Below are 14,149 nucleotides of genomic sequence, written 5' to 3'. Positions count from 1 at the left end.
AAGCTTTTATGTTGATGGCAACAGAGAGGGACATCCTTTTCTCTCTTGACTCTGATGTGATCATTGACAAAGTTGCAGAGAGACTAAGCTTCTTCTGTAGGCCCTGGCAGTGATGTTGCACCTCATGAAATATAGTTACAGCAGAAATTGTGTACCCTAAGCATTAATATTTTTTTTATTAGAATAATAAGCAGCACTTAAATGAAGACCTTTAGTTATTTATAATAAAGCCTGATAAAATCATTTGCATTTCTTGTTTATCTTGTTTTTCTTGGTTTTGATAGTAAATAAATTCGAATCAGTCATTTTACATGCAGATTAATGCACGTATAGACATGTAGTGTGTGTGTGTGTGTGTGTGTGTGTGTGTGTGTGTGTGTGTGTGTGTGTGTGTGTGTGTGTGTGTGTGTGTTTACATGCGTAGTGGGCCGGTCTGGATGAAGTCCAGGGCTAATTTTTTGTCCCAGTCCAGCCCTGGTGCACCAACTAGTGACTGGTCAATGTCAGATAAATGAAAATAGATACGAGATATTGTTTTGACACCTTTAAGACCTTAAAAAAAGATCTTGCATTATTTCATGTCTGCAGAGATGGAAGCAGACATATTTTGATACAACGGTACATCACATAATCAATTCTTATGGAAAATGCACCCAATTGCTCTTACAGCACAGAAGAGACACCAAAGACCTTACATTTATAAATAATCAAACATATCAGAGCAGCATACAGTAGAAAATATATAAGTAAATGTTTAAAGAAATATGGAAAAAGAAATAAGATGTTTTAAAACCACTTTAAGACCATTTACGTGTCTATGATTTCCATACTGGTTGTGGTTGAATGTTTGTGTTCGCTTACTTCTCTATTCGTTTTTGGAGTATATAATTTCATATCCACATCTGCCCACACAGCCAGTGAGCCAGGCAAGATGATCACCGTAGTAGTTACATCATCATCCCACAGCATCCAGCAATGAATGGCCAGTGCTGATGACGTCACCACAGGGCGGGGTTGCGCCATTTTGAATGTTGAGAGAAGTGCAGGAGCTGGAGGAGGATAGAGCTGAGGAGGAGGGTGGGTTGCAGGAAGAAAGCCAGAGAAAGCTTAAGATTTAAGAGTGAACTAAAGGACTACCGAGAAGAGCTTCTTTCCGAGGTTCGTCTTCATCCATTCCCAGACGAACTGTTTGCAATAAAATAAACCCGGCAAAGTTATCTGGATAGTTCTGAGACCAAAAATTAGCAGCAGCAAGCGAAGGTAAGAGCCGGAAGTGACGAAATAGCGGGCCCAGAAGAGTGATTTTCCTTCAAAATACAACTAGAATAATCTGAACTTTTATTAAAGTTTAATAAACATTATGTGATAAAATGGAATAATGTGAAATAAAGCTTTTTGTTATATATATATAATTACACTGTAAATATTTTATTTTCAAAATGGTGTAATGATATTTATTTTATATGGCACATCAAATAATCACTAATAATCTAAATAAACTGCACTCTGAAATGAAGTTATTTGGTATATTTTGCATTCACTTAAGCATCATGGTCTCAGTATGATATATTAATAGATTTGTAAATAATTTATCAATTTAAGGCAGATTAATATAAATTTAATTAAGTTTTTATTTTCAAAAATGTTAATGCAATTTTATACTGTGAATCAAATTATGGAAGTTATTGTATCTTTTTAATGTGTGTGTGTGTGTGTGTGTGTGTGTGTGTGTGTGTGTGTGTGTGTGTTTAATGAAAATCAAAAAGAACATTCAATGTTGGCACATCATGTAGCCTAAGCATCTTTAGACAGAATAAAATGGGCATTGCTCCACTGCACGGTGGCAAACACCAGAGATGCCTGCTATATAAAGCTCTTTGGCATCATTTACCTTCCCTTCAGTATTAAATATTTCAGTATAATTTACTTTTAAATGAGCTGATTGAAAAATAATGTACAGATTGATAGATAGGTTCAAGGAAGAATGTATCAGCCCCAATGGATGAAGAAAATAATAAAATAAATAATACGCATGAATACATGTTACAGTAGACGTTACAGATTTCCAGAAACATTGCATTGTGCAAATATGTAATTTATGAATCCATGTAGGCAAACAAAACCCAGAAGTGCCTCTTGAAAAACTGTAATGGAAAAACAGGTGACTCTTGGTATTCCAAGATTTGCAGAATAACTCATGGAATAGGTTCCTTGCATACAGTACAGGAGGACTTTGCTGTCAGTTTGTTTTCCTTGCAAAAAGGAAAACTGTAACACAGAAAATAATTCTGTGTTACTTGAATCAGGGTTTTTCGATCTTTCTGATGCCACGGACCCCTAAATATGATCATGCTCATGGTCCTGGACTGCAGTTTAAACCCCTGACTTGCATTAATAACTTTGAGAATGCAGTAAATCTCGTTACCAATCAGATATTCATTCACTTTTATCACTAAATCTAGTAATTTGATTTGCTTTTTGTTCCTTTTTTTCCAGATTGCTAAATTTTTCAGAAGTCCAAGCACTCTTATTTTGAAAAACTGCATTTCCGGCGGCTCTCTTGGAAATCTTGCCCTGGTCGCTGCCTTCACACTGCTTATCAAGACTAGGGTCCGACATCGCCACTCTCGCCATGGCAGGTAACTTGACAAGTTTATGAGCTGCTCAAGCAGAGATTGCATGAAACCAATGTGATTATAGCCATTTCTTCTATCTGTTAGAGTGAGCGCAGCGGTTGTACGGAATCCATCATCGGAATCTCTGATTCACTGACAGTAGCCTAGCCATTTAGCTGCCTCGTTTCCCTCCAGTTAGCCAGCAAATCGACAAAACATATTTCAGTCGGTTTTACTCATAATGTAACGAGCGTTTGGGCTTGTGTTCAGCAGTACTGAGGCTTCTCTGTGATCGTGCTTGGTGTTTTACTGATGAGCTGCATTTGCGTGGGAATCTGTCTGGCTAACCCACTCATCAATTGTTAACGGGGATGCGCGGTCAGGCTACGTGATTTTTAATATGTCGGTTATACAAATGAATCGGCGTTGGGTAACATGTCCTGCTTCTTCTTCTTCTTCTGTATATATGTATGTAACGTTATCACCTGGCCTGATGTATAAATCTGCTCGACATCTCGGCCTCTTTATATCGTCACCTCCATTAAACTAGCGAAGTTTAACCGGCATCTGCAGAGTCATGTGGAGTCAAACCGCCGCGCGCTTCCCTCTGTGTCTTTAAACCGTTAAAATCACCGAGATCCGCACGAATGACAAACCTAAATGTTTTCCTCTGTCTAACATTTTAGTGCATTAGTCTTATTCAAAAGACAGAAATCTTAAAGATTAGTCGTGACGCTAAAGGGGTGGGAGGATTCAGGTTTTATGGTATAAGATGTTTTCATATTTTAAGAATTTATATACACACACACACACACACACACACACATATATATATATATATATATATATATTTACACCCACACACACGTGCATACAAGTATTCGGTTTTAACGGAATTTACCAAAAAATACTGAAGTACTATTACTCAAATACTTAGGGCGTTTGTTGATCCTGTCATTCGGTCTCCTGTAGCCACTTGCCCCGTGAACAAACCCAACCAGTTTTGCTCTGCCTCAAACAGTCACTCGGGATTTGCCTCAGCCCAATTCTCCCCCTCATTAAAAAATGATGCAAGAGCTATCATTTAAAATTTATATGAATTATTGCGAGTGTAGACCCTATTATAGTATTGTTTCCTAACATTTTTGGGTGAAGGAAGGGTAAATTTGGTTACTCAGACAAGAGCTCTCTGCCTCATTTTCACGCTGACTACTGTGCATCAGTAGTGCCATCGTCATTGTAGTATTACTGATTTGTTTCTTGTTTTGTGCTATGGAAGGATTGTTTTTTTTATATCAAATCCAATATAAATGTTCCTTATAGGTTCCTGATATTGTTTTAACCTGCTTTTCTGATTTCAGGAGCCGGAGGCGGGGGAAACGATGTGCAGTGGTGCTTTTCACAAGTGAAAGGGGCGATCGATGATGACGTAGCCGAAGGTGAGTACCTGTCTGAATAGTATCTTCCTATCTAAGCGGGGGATTCATGGACAAGACTTTATGCCTATAATCAAAGTACAATCAGAAAGACAATAGTTGTGTCCCAAATAATGTGTTCTACACTAGTGGTTCTAAACTGGTTTGTCCATGGGACCCATTTTCCCATGGTCATTAGGCCATGACCCAATTTTTTTCGAAATCTGACATAATTCCTAAATATATGTATCGGGCCTAATACTAACTTTTTTTGCCACACTTGCCAATGAAAATGTACTGGCCATAAATAATTTTCACCGGCCATGAAATGGCAGTAAAAGCAGTAATGACACCAAAATTTTTGATACTAGTGAAAATCACAATCCTCTATTCCAATTTTGATACCACAGCTAAAACAATGGAATTGTTTGGAATTTGGAAACCTTACCATTCCGATATGCAAGGAAAACTGCTGCTTTGAGTACATTAAGTGTCCAACTTTTTTCGCTTAGTGCATCATCCAGGTATTTAATGTGCACTACTTCTAGGAGGAATTGTCAGTGTGAACACTACAAAATGAACAGTGTATATATATATACACAAATTGAGACAGTTGTTATGCTTATTAACAGTGCTAGACAATGGTGAAGGGAACAGCTTGCATATCGGACTAGCTTCCTCTTAAAGGGATAGTTCAGGATTTTAGACATGAATCTCTATAGCTTCCCCATAAGCAGTGTGGTGCATTGACCATGGCTTACCCCTGACAGCGTCCTGTGAGCCGAGCTCCGGTCCAGTTTTGGTCAAGATGAAATTAGTCCGGCAAGTTTGCTGGGGTCACGGCAATAAAGCTTTTTTCTTCTCAAATCAATATGTGTTCAAAAGAGTGATATATTTGCGTCACTAAAACGTTGTCTATGGAGAGGTCAGACCTCGTAATGGCTTGGCACTATTTTCTCCCCTGTCATATCACTGCGCGCTGCCGCTACCTACAGCCAGCTGCGAGCTGCACAGGCGCACACCACTTTTTCAGTTGTTCGGCAGTGTTTACAGCAGTGTTTACGTGCTCAGAACAGCTACACGAACGAGCTAACATAGCTACTCACCAAGAGCGATCAGTTTGTACAAGCTCCAGCTTCAACTTGTTCAACTTCTCTGTCCATCCTCTCTCTTTCTGTCCTTTCTAACTCCATCTGGCGTAACTCGTCATCTGTGTATTCAGGTTCGTAAAGATATCCTTTTGGCTGTGTGTCGAAGTCAATGTTGTCATCGTCGCTGCTGTAGTCAGACATGTTATCGTTCTCTTTACGAGCTGTAAACAAAGTGACACGTGCGCGGCTCCCAGCTGGCTGTAGGTAGCGGCAGCGCGCAGTGATATGACGGGGAAGAAAATAGTGCCAAGCCATTACGAGGTCTGACCTCTCCATAGACAGCGGTTTTGTGCTGCAAATATATCACTCTTTTGAACACATATTGATTTGAGAAGAAAAAAGCTTTATTGCCGTGACCCCAGCAAACTTGCCGGACTAATTTCATCTTGACCAAAACTGGACCGGAGCTCGGCTCACAGGACGCTGTCGGGGGTAAGTCATGGTCAATGCACCACACTGCTTATGGGGAAGCTATAGAGATTCATGTCTAAAATCCTGAACTATCCCTTTAACAGCAGGATGTCAAGTGAGAGACTGTGTGTGGTAGATTGTTTGACCTGTAATTCTTCAGACCTCACTCTCCAAGAGTCCTGCCGCCCATTGTGTCTCTAGCAGCCAGTCGGCTAATTTCAGACATTAAGCTTGGATGCATGTTAAGTTCTCCGCAGTGCAGTGCATTTTTGTGTTAGCTGCTTAAGAAGCTACAGTTTGCACTTTCCAGTTGTGCCTCTATTAGCAGCTTCACTGTGAAAGGTTCTTATGTCTCAATTACATAGGTCTGGATCTTTTTTACTAAGTTATAACGGTCCATGTTTATGCTAAAGCTGATTGTGAATCTTGAATTCTATTAAGGGTGATGGTTTTACAGTGATTTTGTAGATTTATGTCTAGCATTGCATTATTTTAAAGTTTTTTTTTTTTTTGCTGCTCAATCAAAACCACAATTTGAACCAAACAGTCAAACAAATTTGTAAACTAAAAATAGAATGTAATTATGCATAAAAATGCACAAAATCCACTGCGAAAAGAACCACTGAGAAAAGAACCACTGCTCTAAAGTGTCAATAGTGTTGTGCAACAAATATATATTTACATACTGCGATATAGGCCTACACTAGGGCTGCACGATATGAGGAAAAGCTGCGATGTGCGATAACATTGTTTAATATTGCGATGACGGTATGACTTGCGATAAATATTCAAATGTGAATGTTAGCTATACTGTTCCCATGTCTTAGTGCTTTAATAGGTTCTTTGCGTGATAGGTCAAACGTTTATTACCCGCCTGGTTCAGATTACACGATTTTAGCGCGATATTGGCACGATCTGTTTGATGTAGGGTGTCGTGGGGATTCGTAAATGACAACGGGCGTCGGGACGCAAGATTCGATCGCTTCATCTCGTATAGTGTGTCATAGTGGGCGACAACCTACGTCGCGTCTGCGATGCTTCACGACAGAAAGACTAGCATGTTTAATTTTTTAACGGTCCTCCATGACGGGTTCCGTCAAGAGTGAGTGAGTATGTGAGCAAGAGTGTGTGTGCGCCTGTGTGTGTGTGTGTGTGTGTGTGTGTGTGAGAGAGTGAATGAGTGAAAGTGAGTGAGTGAGCGAGGGACAGTGCGTGTGTGCGTGCGAGTGAATGTGTGAGTGTGACGGCACGCGATGACTGGTCGGAAAGCAACGTGTAGTCTGACATGTTTCTTGTCCTCAACAAGATTTTAGGGGTCAAAATCGTGTAATCTGACACCGTGACTATCATAACAGACACAAAAATCTTGTAATCTGAACCAGGCATTATTCATCGTGTCAGGCTGTCGGTTGCGATGTGTTCATCGCGCGAGTTCATATCGCGATGACGATGAAAATTCGACGTATCATTCAGCCCTAGCCTACACAATATTAGCCTGACTACGTCAGACTTCCTACTTCCGCTAATTTCATTTCGCTCCTGTAGTCAGTCTGAGATAGCAGCGTATCTTTCAGTTTTCCACCGGCCTGAAAACAGCCGGGCCAATCAACGAACAGAGGGCGGGCTGAGAGCCGTGACGTAGACGCTGATTGTACCGTGGTGGATGCGTACTTGCATAGATTTACTTCACATAATCTGCAAAAGTCGTTCACAGCCATGTTCACTCCGGTATTTCGCTCGATGGTTTAGTTTTTGCATCATACATGTGTTTACATTGGAAGTTAGATGCGGCTGAGCATGCGCATAACACACGCCATAACCAAACGTTATGTGATTGGCTTACGGGTAACCAATGATTTTAAACTTCAGACAAGCGCCCCCTAGCAAGAGAGAAAACACTTCTCTATTATGCTATTCCAGACTCTCTCTACGAAGCAAAGTGAAGTAGCAGAGTCTGGTATTACCAGGCTAACACAATATAGCAAAATCTCCTAAATTGTATAGTCACCACAATATATATCGTCATACCGCCCAGCCCCACTTCTGATACTCATAAGCAGCCTCATAACTATTTTGTATAATTTGATCATGCTTTGCACTGACAGTAAAAATGTAGTACTTTCAGCTCCACTTAACATATTTTTTCCATGTTTAAATACATTGAAAATATCTTTCCTCAAATTCATTGCAGAAAAAGTCTGCAGATTCCGTCTAGACGAGAAACTAGTCTACTGACACTAGTCTATTTTCAGTAAACTTCATGACCCAACAACATCATATTATTCATGATGCTGGTTAATTATCTCACAAAGTATAGGATATGTCTTAGATATTCAATATATCACCCAGCCTTACTGCCTCTCATCCATAGCTGTAGACTTGTAATGTCATGATGCCATATGGATAATCAGAAGGTTCTTGTGCAAACCTAAAGTCCCAGCAGATCTTTGCCTGAAGTCTCCACCACACATTGTTACAGACTCTTGTGCTAGTTTCCAATGGGATGTCCTCTTATCAAAATGTCTTCCGGCCTGATTCAGTGACTTTCTTTTGAGTTTTGCACACACTAAAGGGGGAGGGGGGTCAGACTTACACAAAGGACTTACTTTATTCTTTTCTCCTGCGTTCTTCTGCTCTACTGGTTTAAAAAGGGTTAAATTGGTATGAGTCAGTCTACAGCCCATCCTTGAGTGATGCAGCGGTCTCAAAAGTGTGTGGCAGGAATCTAGGTTACAGATTTGCGTGTCACTGTGCCGTTTTATCATCAGAATCATTTCATTGTGTCAGTCAGTGACTCTCTTACCTCTGATGCTAATTATGTTTGAAGCAAACCGCACATTAAGTTATTATAACTCCTGTAGGTTTTTGTTTGGCAGAAGCCGAGTGGCTGTGAAGCAGGGCTTTGTTGAAAATACCGATTTCTGAATTGATTCTTAATTGAAATGTCTACTTTTAAATGAACCAATTTAAATGGAAAACAAATATTCTCAAATTGTTATCCACATAAAACGTGCAAATTAGGTGCGTCATCTACTGCGGAGATGAGTCAGCATCATTGACTTAAAGGGGTGATGAACTGAGAAATCAAATTTTCTTTGAGCTTTTGACATATAAGAGATCATAATACTATAATAATATCCTGTAAGTTTCAGAGCTGAAAACTACCTTGTTAGTCCAATAAAAGCTTTTATAGACATCAGGCTCAGCAAACGACTCGTTTTTCAAAGTGGGGAACTATGACGTCAAAGAGGATAAAACACCGCCTCCACAAAAGAAGATCAACGCCTACTTCAACACGGCCTGTTTAGCCCCGCCCACCGATTCGCCCAAACATGCTAAATAACATAGGACGACATGATGATTGCAAAACCGGATCGAGCTACTTCCAAGCAATAAACATGCTGTTTACTAAATATTGTGCGTGCCTGTTTGTGGAAGAAGACAGTCTGCATAAGCTTCCTTCGGATTCCAGCATGGTTAAACTTTATTAAATCAGTCAATCACAATTTCCCGACACGGATCTGTCAGCAACATGTAAGTAACCATGTGTATTCTAATGCCTGATCTGCGATCAGTTATTTCTGTGTAATTATTCAAGTTCAGATATCTTTCTCTTAAAATCGTTCAATACTGTTTATGCATCAGTGACTAAACGATCAACTTCACATAATTTCTCGTAGTATTATGAAAATTATCTTTTTTAAACTGTTATTAAATTATATACAGAAAGCAATCAAAGAACGATCCCTTTCCATTCGCCCAAGCTGTCAATCAAACAGCACAGCGCGAGCCGCGAGAGCTTATCTGGACACTTACCAAACTCGTGATGAAATAATGACACTGTTACACTACACAACGAAGCTCTTACTGTGTACTCACATCGTGTTTGCATTGTGATTTGGTGTAAGCATTTGTGAGAGTGCAAAAATTGCGTTGCAATGATAAGATCTTTATTCACGCGATCAACAGACTGTCTGTCATCTGCTCAGTGCTCATCATGCTGCAACCTTTCATGTGATGGAATAGATTTAAATATAATGCTTTAAACTATACTTTTCACGATTTGTTAATCTCGATAGCTGTAATAGTAAAAACGTAGTAAAAGTTTTCGAGAGAGTTCATGTAATACTAGCTATTTCATATGCAAGCATGTCAGCCAATCACAGCAGTGGGCGTTTGCACTGAAGTCTCACAGCAGACACGCCCCTTAAAACGGAGCGTTCAAATCTGAGGCTGAAATCAGGCTTGGAAAAATGGCTTTTATTTATAAATTATGACAATTTTTGATGTAAAAATCATACTAACATTATAAGGGCACCCCAGGCAACATTATAAAATAATAAAACAATCCAGTTCATGACCCCTTTAATCTCTGCAGCCGAAAACATTATCAATAAATTATTAAAATGTTTAAATGTCTTTTCACAACACACTTATGATTACTTTTGCAGCTGCGCTGTGGCAAGCTATATTAGTGCTGGGCGGTATGACCAAAAATTTATCACAGTATTTTTCAATATTATACGGGTTTCACGGTATATGATGGTTTTTTTTTTTTTTTTTTCCAAGCATGACTGAGTGTTAACCACATTTTCTACTGATTGAGAGAGGAAATATTGTGGAGGAACAACTCCACACTAGTATTAAAGGGCACCTATTATGCACCTTTTCACAACATGTAAAATAAGTCTCTGATGTACCCAGAGTGTGTTTGTGAAGTTTTAGCTCAAAATACATTTTTTTACAGCATGTTTAAATTGTCACTTTTTAGGGCTGAGAGAACGCACCGTTTTAGTGTGTATCCCTTTAAATGCAAATGAGCTGCTGCTGCCGGCACAGAGCGCGTAGCCTCACAAGCTCGTTCTTCAGAGACGGGACAATCTCATCTTAAAATATCAAAACACAAACTCTCAGTAGTGGTGTTCATTTCGACCCGGAGTCGGACAATAATGCCTGCAGAGCCAGAGAATATATGCTGTATGGAAATAGAACAGGTATAGTTTAGTTTAATTACGGTTATAACTTATTTGTCATCTGCTTTTATCCACTATTAATACAAGCCTGCGGACCCCGTCCGAATGATGGCCAAAAATATACTGATGAGTTTAATGAAGTTTTTTGTACATCACACAAAAGATGAAGCATCAGTTTTACTCCAGAAAATCACCGTAAAAGCTGAATAAACACAGTATAAGAAGTGCACATTAAAGTCTTATCCATAAACTCTCTCTCTCTCTCTCCCTTTCATTATCAACATTCACAGTGAATTACACAAAACACTCATTACAACTAACAGTAAACAAATATATACACACCTTTTCAGTGGGTGCTTAATAAACTGGTAAACTTTATATCCATAAAACGACTCTGTAATAAAGTGCACACTCTCACTTTCATTTCTGCCGTGATCAGTAACGTTAGGCCTATCACTCCAGAAACTGTAAGCTGGATCACGAACAGTTGTAATGATCTATCCTCGAGTAACAACGAGAGTAAATGAAGATAGCTATGTTCATTCTTACATCCAACAACAAAACACTTCTACAAACACTACATTCTTGTCTACAGCTGCTCTAGCGTTGAAACAATGTTGGACTGTGTTTAGCTCACTCAGGGCGGGTCTACGCTAAAACTGCAGTGTCAGTCAACAGTCGTGGGAGGGGCTTGTGCAAAAGTACGTCACATTGTCCTGAATCTGAGAACGGCTTGTTCTGGCATTGGGTGGATTTTTATCATTATAGGGTGGTTGTGTACACACTGCCAACACACATTTATGTTCAAACACCATGTAAAAGTGAAAATAGGTGCCCTTTAATACAGGTTTGCAAGGCCCCACAAAATGATGCTGTTTATAAAGAGGTGCCAGCAGGAGGCGCTATAGGAGCGGCAGAAACTGCGGTTTCCCGGGTTACGGCTGTACACAAAGCAGCAGCTTTATCAGGGAAGATAAAGAAAGATTAAATGAAAATAACATCGAAACTTGTCTAAAGACAGTCAGTTCCCTTCAAAGATACATTCATATAAAAACACCCGCGCCTCATTTTGAATTTGAAACATGAAGTGCTGATGTCAACGATGTCAAAGCCTTTTGGAAAATCTATTTGTGGCGGGCAGTGTTGATATTGTGAACCAATGTATGGGAAATAATATAATTTGACAGTTATCAGTTAAAGTTTAACCTATCCATCTTCACCGTCATGCTTAGTAACACACACAGATGTGCCTCACTCTACAGTTCAACAGTGAAAAGGGAGCCTCTCAAACAGTGTCGTGCTGCGTTCCAAACGTTCCGACATTGCGGTAGATTAAAAATTCATATCATAACAAAAATAAACACCGGTATTCTTTATGTATGCGCCCAGCACTAATGTATATTTACATCATGTTGTTGAAGAGCTAATCATGGTAGCCAATCAGACATATTTGAGGTGTATCAGATATCTCTGAGGTGTCAGAGGTGTTTACCATTCTGCTCAAAGCGTCACTTTTTTTCAATTTCAGTACCGACTTGGTACCGAAGTCGGTACTTTTTGACAACACTAATAGCAAGCTTGTGAATTGAAATCGAATCGTGAAATTTGTACCCTACTGTTAAGATGAATCAAATGTCTGTATCTTTTGGGGGGGGTGAGGGTGGAGGAAATCTAACAAATGTCGTATGCACATCCCCTTATATAGCCGACATCATCTCTACTGTGGAGTTCAACCACTCAGGGGAGCTGCTAGCCACAGGGGACAAAGGCGGTCGAGTTGTCATCTTCCAGCAAGAGACCGAGGTAAAGGATCAACCGATCCCACATTAAATCTGATTTCATTCCCACATGTCTTTCTCACAAAAATGTGTATTTCTTTTTCCAGAACAAGAGTCAGCCACAGTGCCGTAGTGAATACAATGTTTACAGCACATTTCAGAGCCACGAGCCTGAATTTGACTACCTGAAGAGCTTGGAAATCGAGGAAAAGATTAACAAGATCCGCTGGCTACCACAAAAGAACGCTGCACAATTTTTGTTGTCCACAAATGGTTAGTAGAGCAATGGGGCATTTTGTAGGTTTGTTGTTAACGTTAACCCTGAGCCCTAGGAGTTCAAGATTCGAGAAATGCTAGGGATTTATGTGCTTTAAAAATGCCTGATTATGTCATTTATAATACCGGTAATAAAATGAAAACCATTTAAAAAATCATTTATTTTTCATTATTAGGGTTGTCAGTGCATGTTAAATTATTTAAAATTATTAAAAATTAATTGCATTTCAGTATTTGCTGAAAATAGCTGCCAAATGAAGATAATTCCAAGACGGTACATTATTGTGGCTCACAAAAGCATTCATTAGATTAAGATATTTTTATTTAATCTAGCATTTAATTATTTAATCATTTAATTTTTTTTAATGAAATATATATATATATATATATATATATATATATATATATATATATATATATATACACACACTCACCTAAAGGATTATTAGGAACACCTGTTCAATTTCTCATTAATGCAATTATCTAATCAACCAATCACATGGCAGTTGCTTCAATGCATTTAGGGGTGTGGTCCTGGTCAAGACAATCTCCTGAACTCCAAACTGAATGTCAGAATGGGAAAGAAAGGTGATTTAAGCAATTTTGAGCGTGGCATGATTGTTGGTGCCAGACGGGCCGGTCTGAGTATTTCACAATCTGCTCAGTTACTGGGATTTTCACGCACAACCATTTCTAGGGTTTACAAAGAATGGTGTAAAAAGGGAAAAACATCCAGTATGCGGCAGTCCTGTGGGCGAAAATGCCTTGTTGATGCTAGAGGTCAGAGGGGAATGGGCCGACTGATTCAAGCTGATAGAAGAGCAACTTTGACTGAAATAACCACTCGTTACAACCGAGGTATGCAGCAAAGCATTTGTGAAGCCACAACACGCACAACCTTGAAGCGGATGGGCTACAACAGCAGAAGACCCCACCGGGTACCACTCATCTCCACTACAAATAGGAAAAAGAGGCAAAATTTGCACGAGCTCACCAAAATTGGACAGTTGAAGACTGGAAAAATGTTGCCTGGTCTGATGAGTCTCAATTTCTGTTGAGACATTCAGATGGTAGAGTCAGAATTTGGCGTAAACAGAATGAGAACATGGATCCATCATGCCTTGTTACCACTGTGCAGGCTGGTGGTGGTGGTGTAATGGTGTGGGGGATGTTTTCTTGGCACACTTTAGGCCCCATAGTGCCAATTTGGCATCGTTTAAATGCCACGGCCTACCTGAGCATTGTTTCTGACCATGTCCATCCCTTTATGACCACCATGTACCCATCCTCTGATGGCTACTTCCTGCAGGATAATGCACCATGTCACAAAGCTCGAATCATTTCAAATTGGTTTCTTGAACATGACAATGAGTTCACTGTACTAAAATGGCCCCCACAGTCACCAGATCTCAACCCAATAGAGCATCTTTGGGATGTGGTGGAACGGGAGCTTCGTGCCCTGGATGTGCATCCCACAAATCTCCATCAACTGCAAGATGCTATCCTATCAATATGGGCCAACATTTCTAA

The 14,149-nt window shown here is 39.6% G+C and overlaps 1 protein-coding gene across 2 annotated transcripts in view; it reads left to right on the top strand.

The window, feature by feature from the left end:
• Positions 1-1,000: 1,000 nt before the first annotated feature.
• The window catches only part of ppp2r2ab (protein phosphatase 2, regulatory subunit B, alpha b), a 29,171-nt gene continuing 16,022 nt past the window's right edge, over positions 1,001-14,149 (top strand). Inside the window, exons 1-5 of one of the 2 annotated variants that reach the window (XM_079861066.1) lie at positions 1,001-1,158; positions 2,497-2,639; positions 3,977-4,054; positions 12,271-12,368; positions 12,451-12,616. In XM_079861066.1, coding sequence (XP_079717192.1) covers positions 2,633-2,639; positions 3,977-4,054; positions 12,271-12,368; positions 12,451-12,616 — 349 coding nt within the window. In that variant the 5' untranslated portion in view covers positions 1,001-1,158; positions 2,497-2,632. Of the gene's footprint in view, positions 1,261-2,496; positions 2,640-3,976; positions 4,055-12,270; positions 12,369-12,450; positions 12,617-14,149 lie in introns of both variants that reach the window. The other variant, XM_079861065.1, reaches the window with a different exon arrangement.

Source organism: Squalius cephalus (genome assembly GCF_949319135.1).
Source record: "Squalius cephalus genome assembly, chromosome: 24".
Taxonomy (NCBI): domain Eukaryota; kingdom Metazoa; phylum Chordata; class Actinopteri; order Cypriniformes; family Leuciscidae; genus Squalius; species Squalius cephalus.
The sequence above is the reverse complement of the archived record's forward strand: the minus strand, read 5'-3'. Positions and strand labels throughout refer to the sequence as shown.